This window comes from Hoplias malabaricus, chromosome Y (genome assembly GCF_029633855.1).
Source record: "Hoplias malabaricus isolate fHopMal1 chromosome Y, fHopMal1.hap1, whole genome shotgun sequence".
NCBI lineage: Eukaryota > Metazoa > Chordata > Actinopteri > Characiformes > Erythrinidae > Hoplias > Hoplias malabaricus.
In genome coordinates this window covers 75573066-75595409 of record NC_089820.1, presented here as the reverse complement: position 1 = coordinate 75595409, position 22344 = coordinate 75573066, and the positions used below count along the sequence as shown (strand labels likewise).

General features: G+C 42.5%; 1 protein-coding gene across 1 annotated transcript in view; it reads right to left on the bottom strand.

Annotated features, from left to right (window-relative positions):
* The window catches only part of LOC136679354 (MAGUK p55 subfamily member 7-like), a 55223-nt gene that overhangs the window by 27060 nt on the left and 5819 nt on the right, over nucleotides 1-22344 (bottom strand). Inside the window, exons 3-12 of the mRNA XM_066657829.1 lie at nucleotides 20451-20532; nucleotides 18558-18634; nucleotides 18172-18315; nucleotides 11384-11462; nucleotides 11130-11215; nucleotides 10906-10980; nucleotides 10568-10764; nucleotides 9276-9340; nucleotides 4065-4073; nucleotides 3803-3844 (exon numbers count right to left, since the gene is read on the bottom strand). Coding sequence (XP_066513926.1) covers nucleotides 3803-3844; nucleotides 4065-4073; nucleotides 9276-9340; nucleotides 10568-10764; nucleotides 10906-10980; nucleotides 11130-11215; nucleotides 11384-11462; nucleotides 18172-18315; nucleotides 18558-18634; nucleotides 20451-20532 — 856 coding nt within the window. The remainder of the gene's footprint in view (nucleotides 1-3802; nucleotides 3845-4064; nucleotides 4074-9275; nucleotides 9341-10567; nucleotides 10765-10905; nucleotides 10981-11129; nucleotides 11216-11383; nucleotides 11463-18171; nucleotides 18316-18557; nucleotides 18635-20450; nucleotides 20533-22344) is intronic.

Here is a 22344-nt window from a genome sequence, read left to right as displayed (position 1 = left end):
GTGAAATTGTCCACAGTGTGAGTGACTGAGGGAATGTGTGAAACTATCCACAGTGTGAGTGTGTGAAACTGTTCATAGGTGTGAGTGTGTGAAACTGTTCATAGGTGTGAGTGTGTGAAACTGTTCATAGGTGTGAGTGTGTGAAACTGTTCATAGGTGTGAGTGTGTGAGTGACTGGGTGAGTGTGTGAAATTGTCCACAGTGTGATTGACTGGGTGAGTGTGTGAAACTGTTCATAGGTGTGAGTGACTGGGTGAGTGTGTGAAAGTGTCCACAGGTGTGAATGTGTGAGTGACTGGGTGAAACTGTCCACAGGTGTGAGTGTGTGAGTGACTGGGTGAAACTGTCCACAGGTGTGAGTGTGTGAGTGACTGGGTGAAACTGTCGACAGGTGTGAGTGTGTGAGTGACAGGGTGACTGTGTAAAAGTGTCCACAGGTGTGAATGTGTGAGTGACTGGGTGAAACTGTCCACAGGTGTGAGTGTGTGAGTGACTGGGTGAAACTGTCCACAGGTGTGAGTGTGTGAGTGACTGGGTGAAACTGTCGACAGTTGTGAGTGTGTGAGTGACAGGGTGACTGTGTAAAAGTGTCCACAGGTGTGAATGTGTGAGTGACTGGGTGAAACTGTCGACAGGTGTGAGTGACAGGGTGAGTGTGTAACACTGTTCACAATGTGAGTGAGTGGGTGCACATGTCAATCTTTTTCTGACGTTTTCTGACAGAGTCCCAGAAGTCTCACAACAGCTGCTGGAAAGTGACCATAACATTATGAAGACTGTGAAGAAACCTTCAGGATCTACTACCTAGAGATTAGAGATCCTGAGCATGCTCTTCTTCCAGAGACCCACTCATCTCTAGGACACACATCCAGTTTCCAAGGCAAGGGCAAGCAGAAGATGCCTACTTCACGCATGGGCTGGAGCAAAGCTGAGCCCTCACCACACGGATGTGGTAAGGAGGAGTCATGCTGCTGCGGGCACATCTCTGAGGCTTACTGTAACGACGTGGGTAGACTTGTCTGGCTCTCTGTCATTATATGTTTAAAAGAACGCTGGTGTTTAGTGGTGTTTTGGATATGGTTTCTTAAGAAACATATACATGGCCTGGAAGTGACAAAGTCTGTGTACATGGAACCAGGAGAGCATGGATGGAAATGAGAGACTGATGGATTTCAAACATGGGGTTATGGAATTCAGCATGGAACTAACACACTGAATTAGCGGTTTAGTAGGTACCAGCAATGCTTTATGCTACATCCAGTTAAGAATAGTACAAACCCGATTTACCAACTCTCAACAACCAGCGCATGCTGCTGCTCTGGGGGGCTTTCTCACCTCATCCTGGGGTCCATCAGCACCTTAAAATCTATGAGGTTCCATTTCTCAGCATCGGAAACTTGTGAAATATAAGAAAATGTCAGAATAGTTTCACATCTCATTCTGCTGCCCAACCCTCCACTTAGATTCAAGGGGTACACAGACCCCTGGTTTGAATGTCTCTATGAATGTAGTGGAACTGGACGCATTTAGACCCCAGAATCACTTACGTACCTCATAGCGCATGTAGCATGTAGCTTATACATTCACAAGTTCTATGCCTCTGGTCTATGCCTTTGAATCCCAGTTTGAAATCCCTAACACTAACCCTAACCCTAACTCTGAAGTACAGTAAGAGCAAAGTGAGTGCCATCTTGGGATTCTTTCTCAGCACAATATCTGCATAGAAAAAGTCTTCATCATGAGCTTCATTGGACCAAGAGTACAAAGCTAATGGACATCCTGAAGGTGGAGGAGAAACCTCTTTCCAGCTGTCCTCTTGTCCCCAGCATGTGAGATACATTAAATCAGCAGCAGAAGTCCACGACCGGTGCAGACAGACACCGCATCCCAGCCTGTGGAATCCAGTCTGTCTTCTCTGAAGAAAAATGTGATGATATCAAATGCTGAACACCGCTCTTAACTTCATTATGTAGCTCACCTACATCATCCCTCACCGGCTACAGATAAAAACATTGGAGATATCAGGCATGAGGCGGCCTGGTAAAATAATTACCTAGGCAACGAGGCCCTTCAGTCGCCTTATAACCAGAGTCTGCTAATGCACACATGCTGTGGCTACCTGACACTGAAAGCATCCAAAGGATCTGGAGAAATAGGAAAGCAAATCTGGAGTTTCAACCATGCATTAGTGTCTTGGCTCCCACTAGCCTGTGGGACTGCATACTGATTAAATAATCTGGTTTGTAAATAGAGCTTATTTTTTAACGTGCCCCTGTTTTCCATGTCTGGATCTTATTGGGATTTCGCCTGATACCTTTTCCAGGTCTCGGCTCGCCCATCCCCTGCTCCATGAAACTCTTTCATATCCCACAAAGCTCTGGGTTTGTTGTGTTGTGAAAGGCCACAAGAACATCTCTGCAGTTTAAAGAAGGAATTGAATCGACTGAAGAATGTCCAACGTGGAAAGTGGCTACCAAAAAGTTCTCCGTCCATCGTGTCCCATCACGTAGCGACTGAACCAATGCTGCGATAAATCTCAAGCTTTTTTTGGCCTCCAGCTGAAGAAGGCCTTCATAGCTTGACCTGGTCGTAATGCCTTAAGCATGTTTTCTTGAAGGGGTCACAGCGGGACTGATGCAAGCTTTGGCCATTGTCTCTGTCCCTCAGAGTCGCAGAGGACAAGCTGACGTTTAAAATGGAGGACGCTTGCCAGAGAAGGGAAAATGAGATGTGGTTCTGCTTTACTCATACAGTAGCAGGGGCTCTTGAAAAAAGCAGCGCATGTTCACTCAGCCTGTTCCTGCCCGCTGATGGCCTTTATCATCTTTGGGCCAGAAGCAGACGCCCAGTCTGGGGCTATTAATGTGGCATGAATTAACATGAATGCTCAAACCAGATCGGTGTAAATCTAAAACTAATGGCCCTAGCCTTGAATAAACATTACGTGCGCAGTAAAGTAGAAGCAGTGGCAAAAGTATCTTGAGATGTATGATAGGAGAGATGGTTATGCAATAATTTCCACAGTTCTAAAGTTTAATGCCCGTAGAGATTATAAAACTAATGTAATTACTCATTTTTAATGTTAGTAAAATGATTTCTTAACATTTTATATTTTTTTGTAGTGGTTCAGGCTCAAGCAAGGCAGCTCACTGTTTATATGCTATTTTAGCCTAGAAAAAAACAGCTCTTATATTATCACCTTCAGCAGACTGCACTGGACAGTGCTCACATTTTGATGAATCAATGAGCAGCAAACTAACAAAAGCAAGAGAATGTGTAATGTTCCAGATCCTCAGCTGTAAGACGAATCTATGCTATATGTGTGACAGCAACATTGCAAGACTACAATCATGAACCCTGCATTCATTCATTCGTTCATTCAATTTCTGTAGCTCCTTCATTCGGATCAGGGTTGCTGTGCATCCGAAGCCCATCCGGAATCATTGGGCGCAAAGCAGGGACACACCCTGGACATGGCGCCAGTTCATAAGTGAGTTGCAATGTCTTCTTGTGATCTGTTCTTAATCACATTTGTTTTGCTTTGAACAGACTCAGAGGCCACAGCCACATGTATCTGAATATATTCCTCCATTAAAAAAAAAAAGGATTCATCCTCAGTATCAGAGTTGTTGAAAGCGCAAGGCAAGCATCTAGTCTCTTCTTAGTCATGAACTTGATGAAGCCTTTACAGAAGGTACATATTATAAGTGCAATATTATGTCTTAAAATAACTTTCAGTTTAGAAGCAGTTTAACATATAAATGGGAGAGAATGTGATGTAACACTGAAATAAACTCCTCACCAATGTGTATTCCACTTATGGCCCCGTAGTCTGTGTCTTCTTCTGATGTGATGGACGGACAGAGCAAGACAAATAAAATAAAGATAAACACAAGCAAAGAAGATGGCAATGTAAAAGTATACAGTGCAAAGGGAAGGAGTGGGAATTGCAGGTAATATTTTTTACATGATGTAAACACTTAAGTCTAAAATTTGAGTGGGAAAAATAGAGATGTGGAACAGAACATTTGAATGAAATGAAATAACGACCAATGAAATATTACCTTCCTCGTCTGTTCAGAGAGAGAGAGAGAGAGAGAGAGAGAGAGAGAGAGAGAAGGAAATAAACAGTTAGGCACCTGTAAGGCAATACTATCCTAATTACAATCACAAAAACATACAAGAACCTTTGCAAAGCTTGTGGATTTCACATAAAAGTGGACTGACCCACTACATGCATTGATCATACACAGATGAATCAACATTACAGATTCAAGAATATACAGAATTAAACTTTGTCCATTTGCTGTCATTGGGCAGTTCAACAAGTTTGCTGGAGAATACATCCTCAGAGACGCCCATATGTGTTAATAACGGAGGAAAGGAAGGGCCATCTGACCCACCCAGACAGAGTGAGTTAAGATAGACACCAGCCTGCTGATGGCAGTGGTCTTTCTAGGGATTGAACTTGTGACCTACGTGTAACAGTCGAAAACACTGACAGAGTTTGTACAGTGTCGCCTGCGTTATCTGTTATAGCAAAAACACAGGAACAGCCACATGCCATGCACCTCATCAATCAGCCTGGCTGTATAATCAGAGCTGGTGGTGGCAGGTTTAAAGTCTATATCTGGAACATCACAGAGAATGAACACACGACTGCACACAGCTAGACACCTCTCGCCATCGCTGCTCTGTCATTTCACTGCCCTTCTGGACGTCAACACTGTAATGATGGTAGGGTTCAGGAGGGATGTGCCGTAAAAGACGGAAAGACTAGAAGAAGCCAGAGTATTTTGGATGAGGAAGAACATGCTTTTATGTCACAAACAGAAGAAGCAGGGAAAGTGGATAGTGGAAGGCCAAAGCTCACTGTGTGTGTGTTTGTGTGTGTGTGTGTGTGTGGCCTCGGTCAAGGACGGATTCACAAAACGAGACCAGACCATCAACATTCCTGCTGGCAAAAAGCAAAAACAGTGGCCTTTGGAAACGGTCAGCTCTCTATGCTCTACTTGTCCTGGCCAGGTTTTTGACCTGGAGTTTAGGAAGGCATGCTGCGGTCCACTGTGTTTGGAGGACAGTTAAAGTGGTAAAGCAGAGGTTCAGCTTTAATAGGTGATGTGTTTTTGACCTTGTGTTTTGTCCCAAGTTGGAGTGTTTGGGTTTGTGAGGGTGTACCAGGAATACATCACACTGTGTGGACTTAAAACTGGGGTTAGGCTTAGGGTAGGGGGAAAGGAATGGTTAAAGTTAGGGTAAGTGGGAGTTTAAGGGTTAAGGTTGAGGATTTGAGTTTTGGTAAGGGATAGGGTTCGTATATTGTTAGGGTAAGTCTCAACAAAATGAATGATAGCCTAGGCAATGACCCCACAATGCATGAAAACAAAAGTGAGTTTGTGTTATTTTACGTTTGTTTTTGTACGTTTTTAGGACAATTTCCAATCACAACTGTGCCTCAAAATAAGCTGCCCATAAATATTCTCTGCAATAAGGTCTTTTACATTAATGGCTGGTCTATGACTTTTGCACAATGCTGTGGCCACATCAAATGCTGCTGTGTGACCCCTCCCCCCACGTCCCAGTAGGGTACAAAACCAAGCTCTGAATGTGTGTCCTCTGCAATCATCAGTGTGAGAAGGTCCAGAGATACAGGGCAGCTGTCACTCTCGCCACAGCCAGCACAGATGGGCTTTTATAGGATGGATCATCACTTTCTGCAGATGTGGGATGACTTTTCAAGACGAGGTGTTGAGAATATTCCAGATAAGACTACATCCCTGCATCAGCTGGACTGGTCATTATATAGTGAGCCACAATAACACTGACCTATTCAACTGAAATACAGTTGTTAGGTTTTGGTTATGAATGGTGATAAATTTGGAATTATTATTCAAAATTCAGGATCTGTTTTATTCAGCATTGCAATGTATATTAAAGCAGTTTGGGAGCAGATAGATGTATGATATTTTGAAACAATGCTGGAACTCTCCCCACTTTACTGGATTCAAAATTATTTTTGGGGAATGTGAAAGACAATCCAGAAAGTGTCTAGAGTGATGAACAGAGCTGGACGTCATTCGGAATCTGTAATGAATGTGAGACTTACATAACCTTAATAATGAGCTTATAATAAAACGAACATAGAGGGCGCCCCACTTTTGAGATATGGAGTGGATGGCTACAGTATTAACTTACAGTACATCGTTTATTTACAGAACCTTATTTAATATTCAAAAACTTCTTCATTTCCCAAGGAAACATATTAAACAACTTTGTCCACAAGGAAACATGGTTCTGCGTCTTAATGACACGTTATTGACCTGCTTTCCTCAAAATACCACAAAGGTCAACTCCCAGCAGTGTTTCCCTTTCTAAGCAGCCCTGTTTAGAACTGCCATTTTCCTTTAAATGCTAAGCACCACTTAATGGACCTCCTCTAAAGTATTTCACATTATTTTAGTTACTGACATATATAAGTATGAATTAAAATGAAAATAGCAGCTTAATTTTCTTTAAAACTGACAATTTAGTTGGCGGAAAAACACCGTTATGACTGACTGTTATGACAGTATCTAGCTAAATAACCAACATTATTCATGACAATAGCCTAGCAATAAACTAAACTCAAAGTTAGAGGTACCGTTATTCTTGTAAATGTGATCGAAGTCGAACTCGAATTCATCCGACACTATAAACCTCCGTAATGCAGCTACGTAGCCGAGTATAATCTGAGCCACCGAGTTTAGCAAGTCAAGCTAACGTTAACTAACACCAACTAAAACAGGCGAAGTGAGTGTACTCACCCTGTTTACCTCCATGTTACAGAGGCTCTTGAACACCTTTCGTTGGTGTCCTTACATGCCCATATTGTTGGAAAAGCGCCAGTGAAATGAGCTACAGATAACGGAGTGAGCCGATGGTCCTTTACAAAGTGCCCATTTAAAGTTGACAAATATAGTAAATTTTCTGGATATTTTGGGATCTTTGGGCCATTTGTGCACAGATGTCCCACTGTACATTGAATGATTGCAGCCAAAAACAACACACCTTTTCGTCAATTTGCATTAAATTAAGTGCAACTTCTAGAGTTGTTGTCCACCATCTACGTCACAGGCAAGACGCCTATTAGAGTTTTCGAACACCATTGGGCGGGGACCAATGGTCTTTTAAACCTTATTCCTTGAATTAGTAAGAAATAACAGGTTTTATTTTGAGTTAGGAACTCAAATTCCACTGAATTTATTTGTTTGACACTTTCATATAGCTGGGTCTTAGCCTTTAAATGATAATGAGCCACTCGCTGTTCATCCTGACCTGAGTACTCAGCAGTGGGGAGTGAGTAGCAGAAGCTCTGGTCTTTAGCCGTTTTCGCTCATTTCTCTTACTTTTCTGTTTTTGTTTTCTCTGTGTTTACTCAGTGCTCATACTTCTCTGCACTCTTTGTGTTTGTTTCACTCTGTTTAACCGTGTCTTTGCCTGTTAAATATAAGACTTTTTCGAAATTTAAGACATTCCCAGGTGTCCGGTGTCATGTAGAGTGATAATTGTAATCAAATTATCTTTATATGTCTAGATTAGAATATTTCATCCCAAACTATGTGTTTTTATATAAACAAACCATTAATCATAAGGGACCCAAAATCTTTGAACAGTTGATTGCATACTTAATGTGTCCAGTATAATATCTTAAAAAAACATACGATTCATCCCTGGCTGGGAAATGCCACAGTGCCCTGCATTGTTCAGCGAAGGCATGCAGAAGTCTTTAACCGTAAAAAACGCCACTCAGGACGGGGGTGTGTGTAAAGTAACTGCAATCCCTGACCCTGAGCGCGGATCTTTCCGGTCTCTAAGGGTGGATGCGTTGTTCACACACAGTAAAACACTTTTTAAAGTGTCCAGCAAAGCCGCAGGGATTTACAGCAGTTCCATGAGCGCTATCGTGTTTGTTCATCCCACTCACCGCCCAGGCTCAGAAACACCCCATCTATCTCCTTCTGTCTTCATTTCTCAGGCACAGTCACTCGATATCTTAGCCACTCCACTCTCCCAAAGTGTTGGGTCCTTTGCTGGTATGTCATCAAACAAAATAAGGACATCTCAAACCTAAAGAGAATGTTTTTGGATGAAGATTTCCCTTTGAGAAATGGACCTCATGTCAGAGATTTAGCGCAGGCATTAGCCAAGTATCCAGAAGGAAACATCTAGAAATGACTTATTTTCAGGGAGTTTTGGATAAAGTGAGAGGGGGAGGAATGTACAGAAGGTGAATAAACCATTTAATCAACAACAAGGGCAAAGACGCGAACACAGAGTTTAACAAAAACACTGAAAATGAACTGCAAGCACAGACTACACACTCAGTCCTGAAATAAACAGAAACAATAGGATGCACCTGTGAGCTCAGTCACATTATTAATGTGTCACGTGTGGGGCGTGGCTAAGGGAAACAAAAGCGGAAAAAAGGCACAAGAAAAACATAGAACAAAACAGGAATGAAACCTGACATTAGTCTCAATTATGCAGCGCAAAAGAGATTCATGTATGTGGCCTTTACATATTGTCAGGGAGAGTATAGAAATTGAGAATAAAATATTGGTTCTGAAAAATAACAAAATGGTGTCACTCCTCAACAATAGGAAATCAAAATGGCTCTTAAGTGCTTCAGCAGTGTAAGCGGTAACTGCTTCAATCCCTGGTTCAACCTCTGTTGGTGCCACAGCTGTCTGAGACCTCTGGGTGGATGGGTCCGCCCTTCTCTGTCCTTATCACTCACTAGCATGTTACCAACCCACCTCCAAAAGTTACACAGTCCAGTTTCTGCAGTCCTGAGCCTGGAGTAGCAACAACAAAGGCTCTGTTCTCCGTATTACAGGTCAGTGGATCATCACAATCATTTGGATGCTGTAATTTTAAGGTAATAATACTACCTAGTGTTGCTTTAATGATGGACTGGAGATTCTATTTCAGTCTGTATAGGACACAACATGGTTAGCTGTTAGTGTTCTCCTCTGAAAGTGTTGAACTTTACAATGACATTGCATTAGCATGAGTTTGAATAGATGTGAAAGAGTTTACATCTCAGTGATTTAGTATTTTATTTGGAACAAATCACAGCACAGAACTTCAATGCAGGCGAATGGTGAACGTGATCGTTGCTGGTGGCCACTGTACTGTTCACTGTCAAGCAGCACTGCTCTTATCTGTTCAATTTGGACTGTCCTTAGCTGGCCCTTGATACAGATCTGGTCATAATCACAGATGAATGAGCTTACCGGCGCTTGGCTTTGGCACTCTCGCTGCGTGAAAGAGGGCTTCAGGCCTCTGCAAAGCGACTCTCCTGCACAGAGAGAGCACAGGAGCTAATCTGAAACCATCACTTTCACAGTCCACGACCTTCTCTTTTAAAGCAGAGTACACCCGCCACACTTCTCTCGCCCAAACCCAAAACACAAAGGCTTCGATTCACAGCCTGCTGAATACCTCCGCTTCCAGAATCACAGAGAACTGCCAAGAAAGTGCTACTGGACTCGAAATCTGTGATACACATCATCGGCTTTGAGCGCCGCACGATTTTCCATCCGCTCCGTGTCCAAAGCGCATCAGCACCTGTGCCATTATTTTGCGTGATTACTTGATCTGGGCAGATGCACTAATAGAGAACTGAGCAGCTGTCGAACAAATTCCCGTCATTGTTTGGAAGCCAGTACATACCTGTCTGGACGTAATAAATGGGGCTCTGAAAATGTGGATGAGGATGCTTTGTGGCTCTCGTGAGACGTGTGTTTTTGACTGATAGACTGAGGCCTTTGCCTGTCTGCCACTGACCATGTCTCATCTCCTTGGACGGCATGATGAGAGGAGCAGGAGGAGCTTGGCTTTGATTGATACAGTTTGAATGGGAGCTTGACAATGGAGAATACTGTCGTTGTGGCTTTAGTATCACAGTTAATGGTTGTCGTTTATATGTCTGAGGTAACTACATTTAAAAAAGAAACTGCCCAAGGACTCTTATTGGTTGTGCAGGGCTCCTGCCTAAGCTAGGAATCAAACCGTAGTTTGCTCAGTGGAGTTTAGTGGTGTTTGATGCCACACTACACCAGCTACCTGTTGGTAAATCATTTGATAAAGTCACACATACCCATTCATGTATTCATTCATTCATTCATCCATCCATCCACATTCTGTATGTCAGAGTGGGTCCAGAACCTACCTGAAATCACTGGGCACCATCTGGACAGAGCACCAGTCCATCACAAGACACCACACACTAACCCAGTCACTCACACTCTTACACTTCTAGACACGTTTAGACAGTGGGAGGACACTGAAGCACCCTGAGGAAACCCATGTAGACACAGGGAGAACACAGCACACTCCTCACAGACAGTGATCCAAGGTGAGGGTGAAATCTAAGACCCCAAACCCCGAGGTGTGTGGCAGCGAATCTACCTGCTGCTACACTGAGTTGTTCCTGATGTACGCACATGAATTAAGTCATTTCACTGCCTTATTTTTACTCCGTATACATTTGGACTTGGTAAGCTTTGCGTGTGGTGTCCCTCACCTTTCCTGAAGCTGCCTGGAGGGGATGAGTCCTGCTCTAAGGTTGGCATCCCCATGCCTTCTGGCCTGCCACCAAGTGTCATCTTCCTGGCTTACAATCTGTAGCACATCCCCTCGCCTGAACTCCAGGCCTGCGTCCTTACATGGAATGGCAGGATCCTCTTTCGGATTGTAGTCGAAAAATGTCCGGACAAAAATCTACAAGAATCCACAAACACTCTTTGATGTTGTCTGTTTTTCTCCCCTGCATTTGGTCTCGATTATCTGGTGGTGCAAATCGAATGATAGAAAGCATGCGCCTTACAAACACTGGATTTGTGATAAAGAGGCACACGTTACCTTGGTGTCTTCAGCTTCCAGCTCTTTATTGGTGCCTGGGATCACTTTGAAAGTAACTGCCCCTTCTGACTTCGCCTGGAAGAATGAAAGCAGTTCCGAAAATATGGATTTGGAGCATCACATCGAGTTGCACAAGAGAATAAATAAAAACCAGAGGCATGGGCCACAGAGAAAATCCTCAGAAACAAATAACATACTCTATTCTTAAATTAAGAGCCACGTACCAGTATGGGAACAATCTCCTCTGGTCTCTTGTTCTCCACTGGAACTCCATTGACCTCGCTGAGCTTGTCCCCCTCATGGATTAAACCTAATTCAATAAAAACGCAAGACAGAAAGATACTAACTGAGCTAAAAGTAGCAGTTATGTTGTTTTGATTTTGACTAATGTCTGTTAGAACTGTTTTTATTAAAAAATAATAAAAATCTTGAGTTGTTACTTAAAAAATAATAGAATTTTAAAATCTCCACCGCTCACCGCTTCGGTCCGCAGCTCCTCCTCTCATTATCCGGGCTACCACAATGCCACCCGAAAGCTCCTTTTTGATGGTGGCTCCCTACAACACAGAATATCTGTTAGTTATAACAACATATGGCAGTTAGCCTTCTCCTCCAAGTGTGCTTAGCCATCCAATAACATGTTTCGTGGATGGCTTTAAAAGCAAAGTTCATGATTGTAATTAAAAAACACTTTTGAAGAAAATTCAGAAGATGTTTCCTCGCCATTTCGTCCTCTCCTGTCTAATGTGTTTACGAAGTCCCAATGTCTATGAATGAGTAAAAAAAAAAAATGGTCTCAGTCCAGAATGCTAGGCTTTCTCTGTCTTTCTCTCTGCTCATGGCAGAGGCATCTGGAGTTTTTTAGACAATGGAGATAACTTCAAACGTTGAAAAGCATGAACTGAAATGAGGATATTGCTCTATTCCTGATCCATAGGTGGGTAATATTGAATTATTTTTGCTGTTTCAGATCACTTAAGGTGGAAATGTCTCCAAATTCAGGAGAAGACTAACTGCATTATTGAAAGTGCTAAAAAAACGAAACAACTTGATTTAGAAACGAGTTTCTGTGGTAATTTAAACAGTGAATAAAAACTTACAGATAAGTTCAACTTCAGTCACTTACAAACGACAGTTGTTATTTCCCCTCAAACATACCGTTCCACCTTAAAAGACGTGAAGCTTAGAGTTGTGTTTCCCCACACAATCAATGTTCCCTTTAAGGCAGGGTTGGGGAACCCTTTTCCACATTATTATTTACAGACCACAGGCCACAACAAAGACACACAGAGACATCTAACCACACACTTGCCTCTCTCGCACTGTCCAGACCCTGTTTAGATCACTGGAAAGAAGTTAACTTTGTGGTCAGATTATTCCTGAGCACCTTCCTTTCTTCAATTCTGCATTTCTTGGGAATGGCAAGGGTTTCTCCACACATGAATCCCACTGGCTTTCCTTTCACTTCATCACTTCAGCCAAAAAAGCAGTGCATTGTCAGTTTGTGCTAAAAGACAAGACACTTGCTATCCACTTTCCTTCACTTAGGGATTCATGTACACTAGACCTTATTGACACCAGAGACGTGGTTATTGGCTGAAGGTGTAGTCACGGTTCTTGTGGTAAATTGAATAGATTACACAGTGCTCATTTTATTTTCATAACAACCAATCACTATTGTAGAACATATCCAATAAAAATGTAGGACATATCTGGGGGGCCATGTACTGTACATTTGAACTTCTATGCAGTGTTCATTGTGGGCTTCACTGTGGGAGAGGTGTGGAGTCAGATGCAAAGTAGTCCTCAGGACATTTAATGATGATCTGTGGTTGGCCAATGTTCTAATGCACCAGATGACATTCACTAGAAAGTGTGGTGACACTTTCAACCCTGATTTGAGAGTTCAGAGTAATCAAACTGAAACACATCTGTAAAAATCTGATAAGAATCAGATTTCAATCCAGATGTGGTTTGGATCTGATTTGCTGTGTTTTTTTTTTTGTTGTATATTAGACTGTTGATTAGGATATTAAAGAGTAGATTAAAGGGCAGTAAAATAATAATAATAATAATACATCAGTTTTATATAGCGCTTTTCATACAACTCAAACACGTTTTACAGAAAATAAAACACATACAACAAAACAAACAATAACAGAACAGAGGGATGTTAGTGAAGACTGAAGCCTCTTTGATCGTTGTTGCGAGATTCTAAAAATGTCAATGTATTTTACATTGGGAATATAAGGCCAAATGCTATGGACCTAAAAGAAAGCGTGTACTTAATGAGTGAAAAACTGGTCCCGGGGGCTCAAATGCAGACAAGGAAACTTTGTTCGAATCCTTCAGTTTGTTGACATTAGAAGTCAAACATTTGATTCACGTCTTTAAAGCCACATTATAAGAAAATCAGCACCCGAATGACGAATCATGCCCATTCGGTCCGTACCTTGAGTTTTTATTGGCCTTGATGCCTTTCTGTGTTTTGCCTCAGTTCTACATCCATTAACATGATCTCATGTCACTTCACCTTACACCTACTTCAAGCAATAAGCTCTCAAAACACGACTGTAAGAAGTACCTCGTGCACTTCTACTCCCAGCGCTGCCAGCGGGCGAACTGCTATGAACACGGCCTCTTAAACCACAATTGTTTAGGTTAAGCCCTCAAACACATGTCAACAACTAGGCAAGCTCCTAAAATAAACTCCTGTCCAAACTGTGTGGAAAGACAGCCATTCAGGCTACGAAGGGCCCCTCTGAGAAACTCCTCCCGCAGCCTCATGGCCCCACATGGCCTCCAACAGAAGAGCAAATAATAAGAGATACTGGTGGCCAGTTTAACCAGGCAGAATTGCTGGAAGGAGCACCCCAAGAAGCTCCCTGACCACAGGAGCAGCCAACATGGCCGCCACTTTCTAATCATAGTGCCACAGTGATGAGCTTTTCGTTTCTGGAGAAGCTTCTGTGGTCTCATCATGAGGTGTTCCCACTTCTACCACTTTAATTGTGAGAAAGAAAAGCATCAGGTTCTGCTTTTTTACTCTGCTCTGTACTATTTTCCCTCCCTCTGTTAACACAGCCATCACTTTACTGTGACACGTTAAACTGATTTTTGTCTTGGTTTGTGTTACAAAGTAGCATAAATTAATAAAACATACACCAATCAGCCATAACATTAAAATGATTCAAATTTTTCTACACACTTTGCCCACTGTATCAGCTCCACTGACCATACAGGAGCACTTTGTAGTTCTATAAGTACAGCATGAAGTCCATCTCCATCACCATGTGCTTCAATAGTCAGGACCCCCACAAGACCACCACAGAGCAGGTATGATTTGGGCAGTGGATCAAATGATGAAATTACGAAACACAGTGGAAATTAAAAACACAAAAAGAAGGTGACAGTCATCTTCCTTTCTCCTGTCTCTGACAGTCACTCGTCATCCTTGGTCAAGTGGTCAACTACAGCAGACAACTACAGCAATCTAACAATAAAAGAAGCATGGAGCCCCTTTTACATAGTGATAGACAATGTGACAGGGTACTACTTTAAAATAAGACTACATTGATAAAGGTCTATAAATGGTTTAAAAATCTATTTATTACATGGTTATTAATTAGGTTGTAAACAGCTTAAATGTTATTAATAGATAATAAGAGCAACCGTGATTATGTTTTTGTCTAATTCTGAAAGTGTCTGATAACTTACTAAAAATGTCAAAGTGAAGAATAAGCTACAACCTGAGAATGTGCATTTAGTCATTTTCTTATATTAAGGTACACACCATATTATAATTGGTGGTTAATTGATTAAATGTGCTGCTTAAATGGTTACAATTATTAACAAACGTGTTGAAGCTGGAAGGGTTCATATCGACTGGTGGATAAGAAAAACTAAGGGCAGTATTTTGCAAGATCTGAAATTTAACATTAATATGGGTTCACTATTTGGCAAATAACAGATTATTGTTTCCCTTTGTATCTATGTAAAATAAATCTTTTAAAATTACTTTTTAATGTATTTACCAGCTAATGAATAACTATTAATAAAAAGATTGTAAACCATTTATAAACCTTTTTAAGTGTAGTGCTATTCTAAATTGGTACCCTAAAGACATACCACATGTTTATCCATTTTACTAACAGGGACAATTCCAGGGGCAACTTTTAATCAGTAAAAAAAGGGAATATCATCCAGCATTCTGAAAATATCACCAACAATAAGTTAGGTAATAAAGGGTTAAACCCAGACTGGAGCGCAGGGGCCCACTGTTTACTGCCGGCTCGCCATAGTGTGGAGAAAATAGCCACTTACTGAATGGAGGTTCTCTGAAAATGACAAGTTTGGAAGGTGAACAATCAGAGTGAAGGGAGGGGTTTTTGTATCCCCATGGCTGTCCAATTACTCATCATCAGTAAGATGACCCAGCGTCTGCATGATCAGATCTGATGGACTCCATATGTCCGCGAGGGTCTGACAGTCAGCACTGCACTATAGACATTTCTTTAACGCTTAATCATCCCTGGCAGTTACTGGAGACCCAAGGGGCACAGGCAAAAGCTGGTGCAGAGAAGTGGAACCATATTTGTTGGTATCACATTGTCAGGCTGCTACTGAATAGATGACAGAGCACTGATTATATGTTATAGTTGATGTATTCAGCAGCTCGAAACAGACCTATCAACACTCGAAAGGTTATTATTATTTACACTGAACTCTTACTTGATTGGACACATTTTTTCAATAGGATTGAATTGTGGACGTCTGTGGCTGAAAGTGTGTCTCATCATGGCACATGCACACTGGCCATGATAAAGTGCACATATGGGATACCATAGGGATCCTAGTAACCACCTGGGATACCCTAGAAACCACCTAGCAAGCACAACCTGTAACATAGTGTTGCTATGTTAAAGTAACACCGTGTCAACCTCCTTGGATATGTTTGCAGCTACTTTGTAACACTTTATCCTGGACTCCCCGATCTCCTGATAATAGAGTCAATGCATAGACAACTAGGAGACAGTCCAGTGCATATTTCTCTGACTTATTCAAAACAAACATAAAAGCATTCCCTCGTTTTTATTTCATTTTCTTCCTGTAACCGCTTCATAAGGGTCTCAGTGGGTATTGAGTCGACCCAGAATTAGGCTCCAGTCAGGAACACACCCTGGCCAGTGTGCCACTTCATCACAGAGCATCACACACTCACTCAGTCACTGACACACTCAAACCCATGGACAATTTCACTCTAGGCCAATCCACCTACCAACATGTGTGCTTGGATTATGGGAGGAAACTGAAGCACCTGGAAGAAACCCATACAGACACAGGGAGAACACACCACACGCCTCACAGGCAGTGACCTGAGGCAGGGCTCCAACGCACAACACTGGAGCTGTGTGACAGTGACACTACCAGTTGCACCTCCGTGCTGCTCATAAAAAACACAACCTCTCTCTAAAATGTAACATTATTGCCGGCCTTTAATGTCATAATTGCGGCAGAAATAAGGAGGAAAGTGAAACACGCAGTAGAGCGTGGAGATAGCACTCTGGGACTCTAACTGAAGTGATGATAAATTTTCCATTACTGACTCTGGACTTCATAAAAAAGCTCCATTCATAAATGACAAGTTCCCTTCAGTGTTATTCACCAGATGTTAGAAGATATGGAAGAGGTAACAATGTTAAAATATAAAACATTTTATTAGTTACACATCATCGGGACGGACGCCATGTCATGCGTCAGGAAGAGAACGATGGTCTGTGTTAGAAATAGAAAGACGAAGCTTGTTGTGAGGTGTGCGTGTTAAACTCTGGTGCTGTTTAATGTTCCCTATTTGTAAGTGCAGTGCTATATCTAGGAAACATGAACGGAGCCTCAGTGCAGATGGAGCTTTGGGGAAATGGAAAAACTGATTGTTGAGGTTCTGCAGAGGGCAGGGGCTCGCTTCTGATCTTCTCCATTATTGTAGCCTGCATCCATCTTTGTGGCTTCATAATATCGTGATCTCTTTCATAAAATGGCCAGAGAGCTTGTAGCTCTCATTTTAAGCGCACACTCAAAGTCTGTCCTACAGGGCCATGTTAGATATGGTCCACTGAGAGCTTTAAAATGAATCTTTAAAGGGGAGAAAAAAAAACAACCTTAAACCAATGTTTATCACGAGACCTACGAGTGATTATTTTATTTACGCTTTGTCTGAAATACGTTACGTATAAGGTTTTGTGTTTATAGAGTTTGAGCCTCTTAGCTTTACACTAGATTTCACCGGGTATTTCATGACCCTCACAGAGGCACGGTGGACATCTTCCTCAATCCTGCAGGATCTCAGGGTCCTGGGTTCAATGCCCACCTCGGGTCACTGTCTATGATGGGTTTGATGTGTTCTCACTGTGTCTGAGTGGGTTTCCTTCTGGTGTAAATGTCCAAAAACATGTTCTGATAGATGGAGTCACCTCATCAAGAGATGTGAGTGTGTGAGTCACTGGCAGAGTGTGTGAAATTGTGGCGCCCTGTGATCGACTGGTGCTCTGTCCTGCTTTGCACCCAATAGATTCTGTATCAGATCTGGACCCAGCACAGCCCAGACCAGGATAAAACAGTGACAGACAATGAATAAATGAATGCACCCACTTACACCTACAGTACAATATTCTCAATATACATTCATTCATTATCTGTAAGCGCTTATCCAGTTCAGGGTCATGGTGGGTCCAGAGCCTACCTGGAATCATTGGGCGCAAGGCGGGAATACACCCTGGAGGGGGCGCCAGTCCTTCACAGGGCAACACAGACACACACACACAGACACTTTTGAGTCGCCAATCCACCTACCAACGTGTGTTTTTGGACTGTGGGAGGAAACCGGAGCACCCGGAGGAAACTCACGCAGACACAGGGAGAACACACCAACTCCTCACAGACAGTCACCTGGAGCAGGAAACGAACCCACAACCTCCAGGTCCCTGGAGCTGTGTGACTGCGACACCTACCTGCTGCACCACCGTGCCTCCCTCTCAATATACAATAACTCTTTAATCATTTAAAAATATATCTTAAGTTCTTTTAAGCATTTAATCATTTAATTAATTACATTATTGACATTATTCCATCTTGTTACAAGCTGGTGTTTATTTATTGATCAGGGCAATGAGGTAGAATTCCTGTGTAATACATATATAATATCTTTTATACACGAAAGACAGGTTTCTTAGAGATAAAAAGTACTCGCATTAACCCAGAGAGACTGACCAGTGGCTCCTTGCTTTTGACCAGCCGAATAATTCTGACAGAGTCTTCCACATCCTCATCCTCAGTAGCTGGCAGAGGCTGCAGTGGGGGGAGTTTGGGGGCGTAATCCTTCAGCGCCACAGCATCATGCACTGAGAGAAGGTCCTGAGGAAATGAGGAACATGCTCTTATATCTGGTTTGGTGATCAGGAAATGCATAATAAAAATATTAATCATTATAACCGTAGTAAAGTTGTTGTTTTTAATCATTAGATTTAATATTGAAACAACTAAGCAGTTTTTAAAAAATGTCAAAAGTGACTGTGCATCCTCAAGTCCTGAGTACAAAAAAGGATGTACGTAGAGCACACACAAGGACCGTCCCACATCTAGATGCCACTGCTTACCTGAAAATGTGGTTTGGAAAGCACATGTAGTAACTCCACACTCTCTGGAGTGGCTTCTAAAGTACGCAGCTCCTCAGCTAACTGCAGAAAAGATGGCAATGTTGGGAGGTTAGGGACATGTGCAACACTTACTTGTGAGTCTGTTTAACTGCGTGGCAAAAGAGGTCCATAAAGCTGTAAAAAAAATCATTGCAGTTTAACTAGTCACTGTTTGTGCTGCCAGCGCTGCTTCAGTTTTGCTTTCTCTGTCCTGAACATTATGAATTAGACTCATTTGTGTTCACACTGGAGGTTTCAAACCACAGCAGTCCAAGCCGGGGGATATTCCGGGATATTCCAAAGCAGGATTTCAAATATAGCTGGATGCCTTAAGCCCAACCTGTGAGGAAACTTTCCTGGTCAGACTTGATTATGGGCTAAGGTTATCTGGTTAAAGGCAATGTAAACGATTCGGGAGAACTACTGCTCTCACAGCAAAACAAACTCCTCTCTCCTGTTTGGGTTCATTCAGGAGCTCCGCATCTTTTAATGTGGAACAAACAGTATGTTTGAATTACCACAGAATTTTATTTTGAACTCAAGCTGTTTGTAGCACTTTCTGTCTACTTTCAGGAATAGAATAGGAACCGAGCAACATCTTTGTCTCTTTTCATGCTTTTCAATGATCGGATGCCTCTCCACCACTTTTATGGCTGAGAGAGAGAACGACAGTTCAGATAAACACTTTCTTTTTCCAATTTCCAATTTACAGAGCCAGGCCTGTGTACAAACACTGGACCTTTTTCCAGTTCACAAACAAACAAGAAAGTTAGCAAAAGGTGAGGAACCATTCTCAGAATAATATATAAAATGCATATTGGATTAAAATCATGAACACTGCCTTTAAGAGAGGTCCCCTACTTTATGGATGACCCCCTGGGCTTTTAATGTGAGTTTAATGTCAGTGTTTGGATTGCAGGCCAAAAAGCCATAAGCCTGATGATCTCAGAGAAAGCACAGATTCTGCTGCAGTTTGGCAGACCTCAGAGCAGTTCTGAATGTCACTGGATCTGACGTTAAACATACATTAAACGGCAACAATTGAAACATAACACTGAGCGGCGACATAGGGGAAATGCCTTTAGCAGCTCAGTGCTACGAAACGTCCTCGTAGCCTTCGCGCGGCGGGGAAAACGGAAAGTGATATCACTTCAAAACGGCCTTGAGCTTTAATGAAATACAGTGAGCGATCGTGGCCGAGAGATAATCTTCTGTTTCGACAATCACTACCCATTTGAACCCATACCAGCTGGAGCCCACTGTGGGGATAATGGTTTCTGCAAGATTCACAGATGAGACAATTATTAGTGCGCTCATAGTCGAGTTTCATATCAAGTAATATCTGAGGTGGGGTTGATATTCCTTCAGGGACCAAATCCGAGACCAGGGCAGATACGCAAAGTTCGCTGCAGGATTTTGTAGCTTGTACATTTATTGCTGAAAAGATTAGGAGCTGGATAATGTATGTAACATGCTGTACTGCTCCAGTGTAGTCCACTTGAGAGAAGAAAGACCTAATAAAGTGGTGTGTTGATGGACTTTTGAGTAAGTCTGGTCCTGATCCAGTTCTGCAACACATTTGCCAAACCACTGTAGCAATCAAAAGACTGAGACCATTGTGTGTAATCTGTGTGTGTGTTTCTCTCTCTCTCTCTCCGTGTGTGTGTGTGTGTGTGTAACACAGTGTCTTACTGTTATTTTTTGGTCCTGACTGGTGCTTATTCTCAGTATACCTCACACCGACAGCCAAAGGCAGGAGGCCTCAGTAGAAAAACTCCACCCAGCTCCTGGTGCTCTGTCTCTCTTCTCGTAGCTCTTATTGACCGGCAGACACTGACCTTCCTCAGGGAGCACTCACCTCTTGGGCCAGACCTTCAGCGTTGTCCTGGAACGGAGCGGGCCTCTGAGCCGCAAACCTCTGCAGTCTGTCGTGGAGCTGTGAGAGGAGAGGACTTTAGTTAGAGACTGAGAATGTGACAGAGATTGGGAATTATGTAAGGACATGTTTAGACTTGCAGCTTAAATCTGATTAAAAATCTCAATAGCTGCATTAAAGGGGGCGTTTCCTCCCTCATTTCCACAGTCCTGGGGTGTCAATGGAATGTCTGTGACCTGCTTTGGGTAAAACACCATGTGGATCAAGTCTCACAGCAGCGTTCTCCCCCTGTCTAAACAGCACCGTTGAGAACGGCCTGTACCTTTATATGATAATGAGCCGCTTGCTGTTCACCCAAACCCCGAGTGCACAGCACTGAAGAGTGGACTTCTTTGCATTCTCATATAAAAAACTCTACAATCCACCGCTGTGATTGGAGAGACTCGGGCGAGGGGGAGGGGCAATTATAATGTCTCTGGACTTGATGTTTAAAAGCAGGCTTAAGATCACAATGAACTCGCTGAATGGTCTTGTTTCACAGTGTGTGAGTTGGTGGGCACCGGATCCACACATTCATTTGCACATGCACTGAACATGTGATTTTTTTTTCATTATACATCTGCTTTAAAAAAGGACAGCAGCCTTATTTGTAGGTGGATTGAAATCAGATTCAGATCTGATATCTGACCTTGTGATTGGGTTTGACCAGACAGATTGAATTTGACGTAGCGTCTCTGTAATTAGTTTATGTTTTGTCCTCAGCATGCTCACGTCTGTGCTGTTCTTTTGAAAAATAAACATTGCTACACAAATAAATCAATCTACAATCTCAATGTACGAACTGGATTCGGTCCTATTGCAATGTGGTCGATCTAGAAACCAGATTTAAAAAGCAAGACAAATTTGCCCAGCTTTGTGAACACAGTCTCAGTGAATTGGGGCACCAAACGTGTCTTGGCTGACCAGTCACATCTGAGGTAAAGAGAAAATTCCATGAGTTTGATTTATTGCTAAACCTTTTTTAAATCTGGGCTGGGGCACGGCTGCCCAAACCGAACAGCCCACAACTGCCCTTTGTGTCCAACAAATCTGTCTGTCCGAGGAGTTCAGTTTTACACTGGGCCAAGGCTGATGATGTGTTAAACAGAGCTTGAGCTAAATCCCTTATTGAATAACAAGCAGAAGGTCTCGGGGCGTTCGTCTGTTTGGGTGCTCGTCTGTCTGTCTGACTGTCCGTCTCCCTGTCTATCAACACCCTGTCAGTCACAGCAATGTCTATCTGTCTCTGTCCTGCAGAAGGCAGAAGGAAAAACTACTGTACAATTGCCCAAGAAAGATGTAATCATATTTACAACCCACACACAGCTAAGAGCTCTCATATAAAAAGGACATGTTTTATAACAGCTGGATTAAGTAAAACAATGTCAGCGTTGCTTTTTTTCCCTCATAGACGATACTGGACGCCAAGCGCAGCCACATGCAGGCTGTGGGTCTGGGCAGATTGTGACCCTAGAGACTGGATTTTTGAACAGAGCCTACATAACTTGCACATAAAACCCTCCCCTGCATACATCATGTCCCTCGCTCAGCACTCGCCGATCCTGCCAAATCTCACACCTCATATACGGATGGGCCAAAATATTTTGTCCGATTTCAAGAGAGTTCTGAAAAAAAATGTATTGTGGTCCTCTTGGTGGAGGCAGGATGGTCTTGGTGGACTGACATAAGAAAGGATTGAACTTTGAGCAAGGGAAGTAAGAGGGGATGAGGCGTCTAGACTGAAAACTGGAGAAAAACTCACAAATCTATTATTTTCAAAACATGAAATGAAATGTAGCTGTAAAGTACAACATGTCACCTGGCTAATTTCTT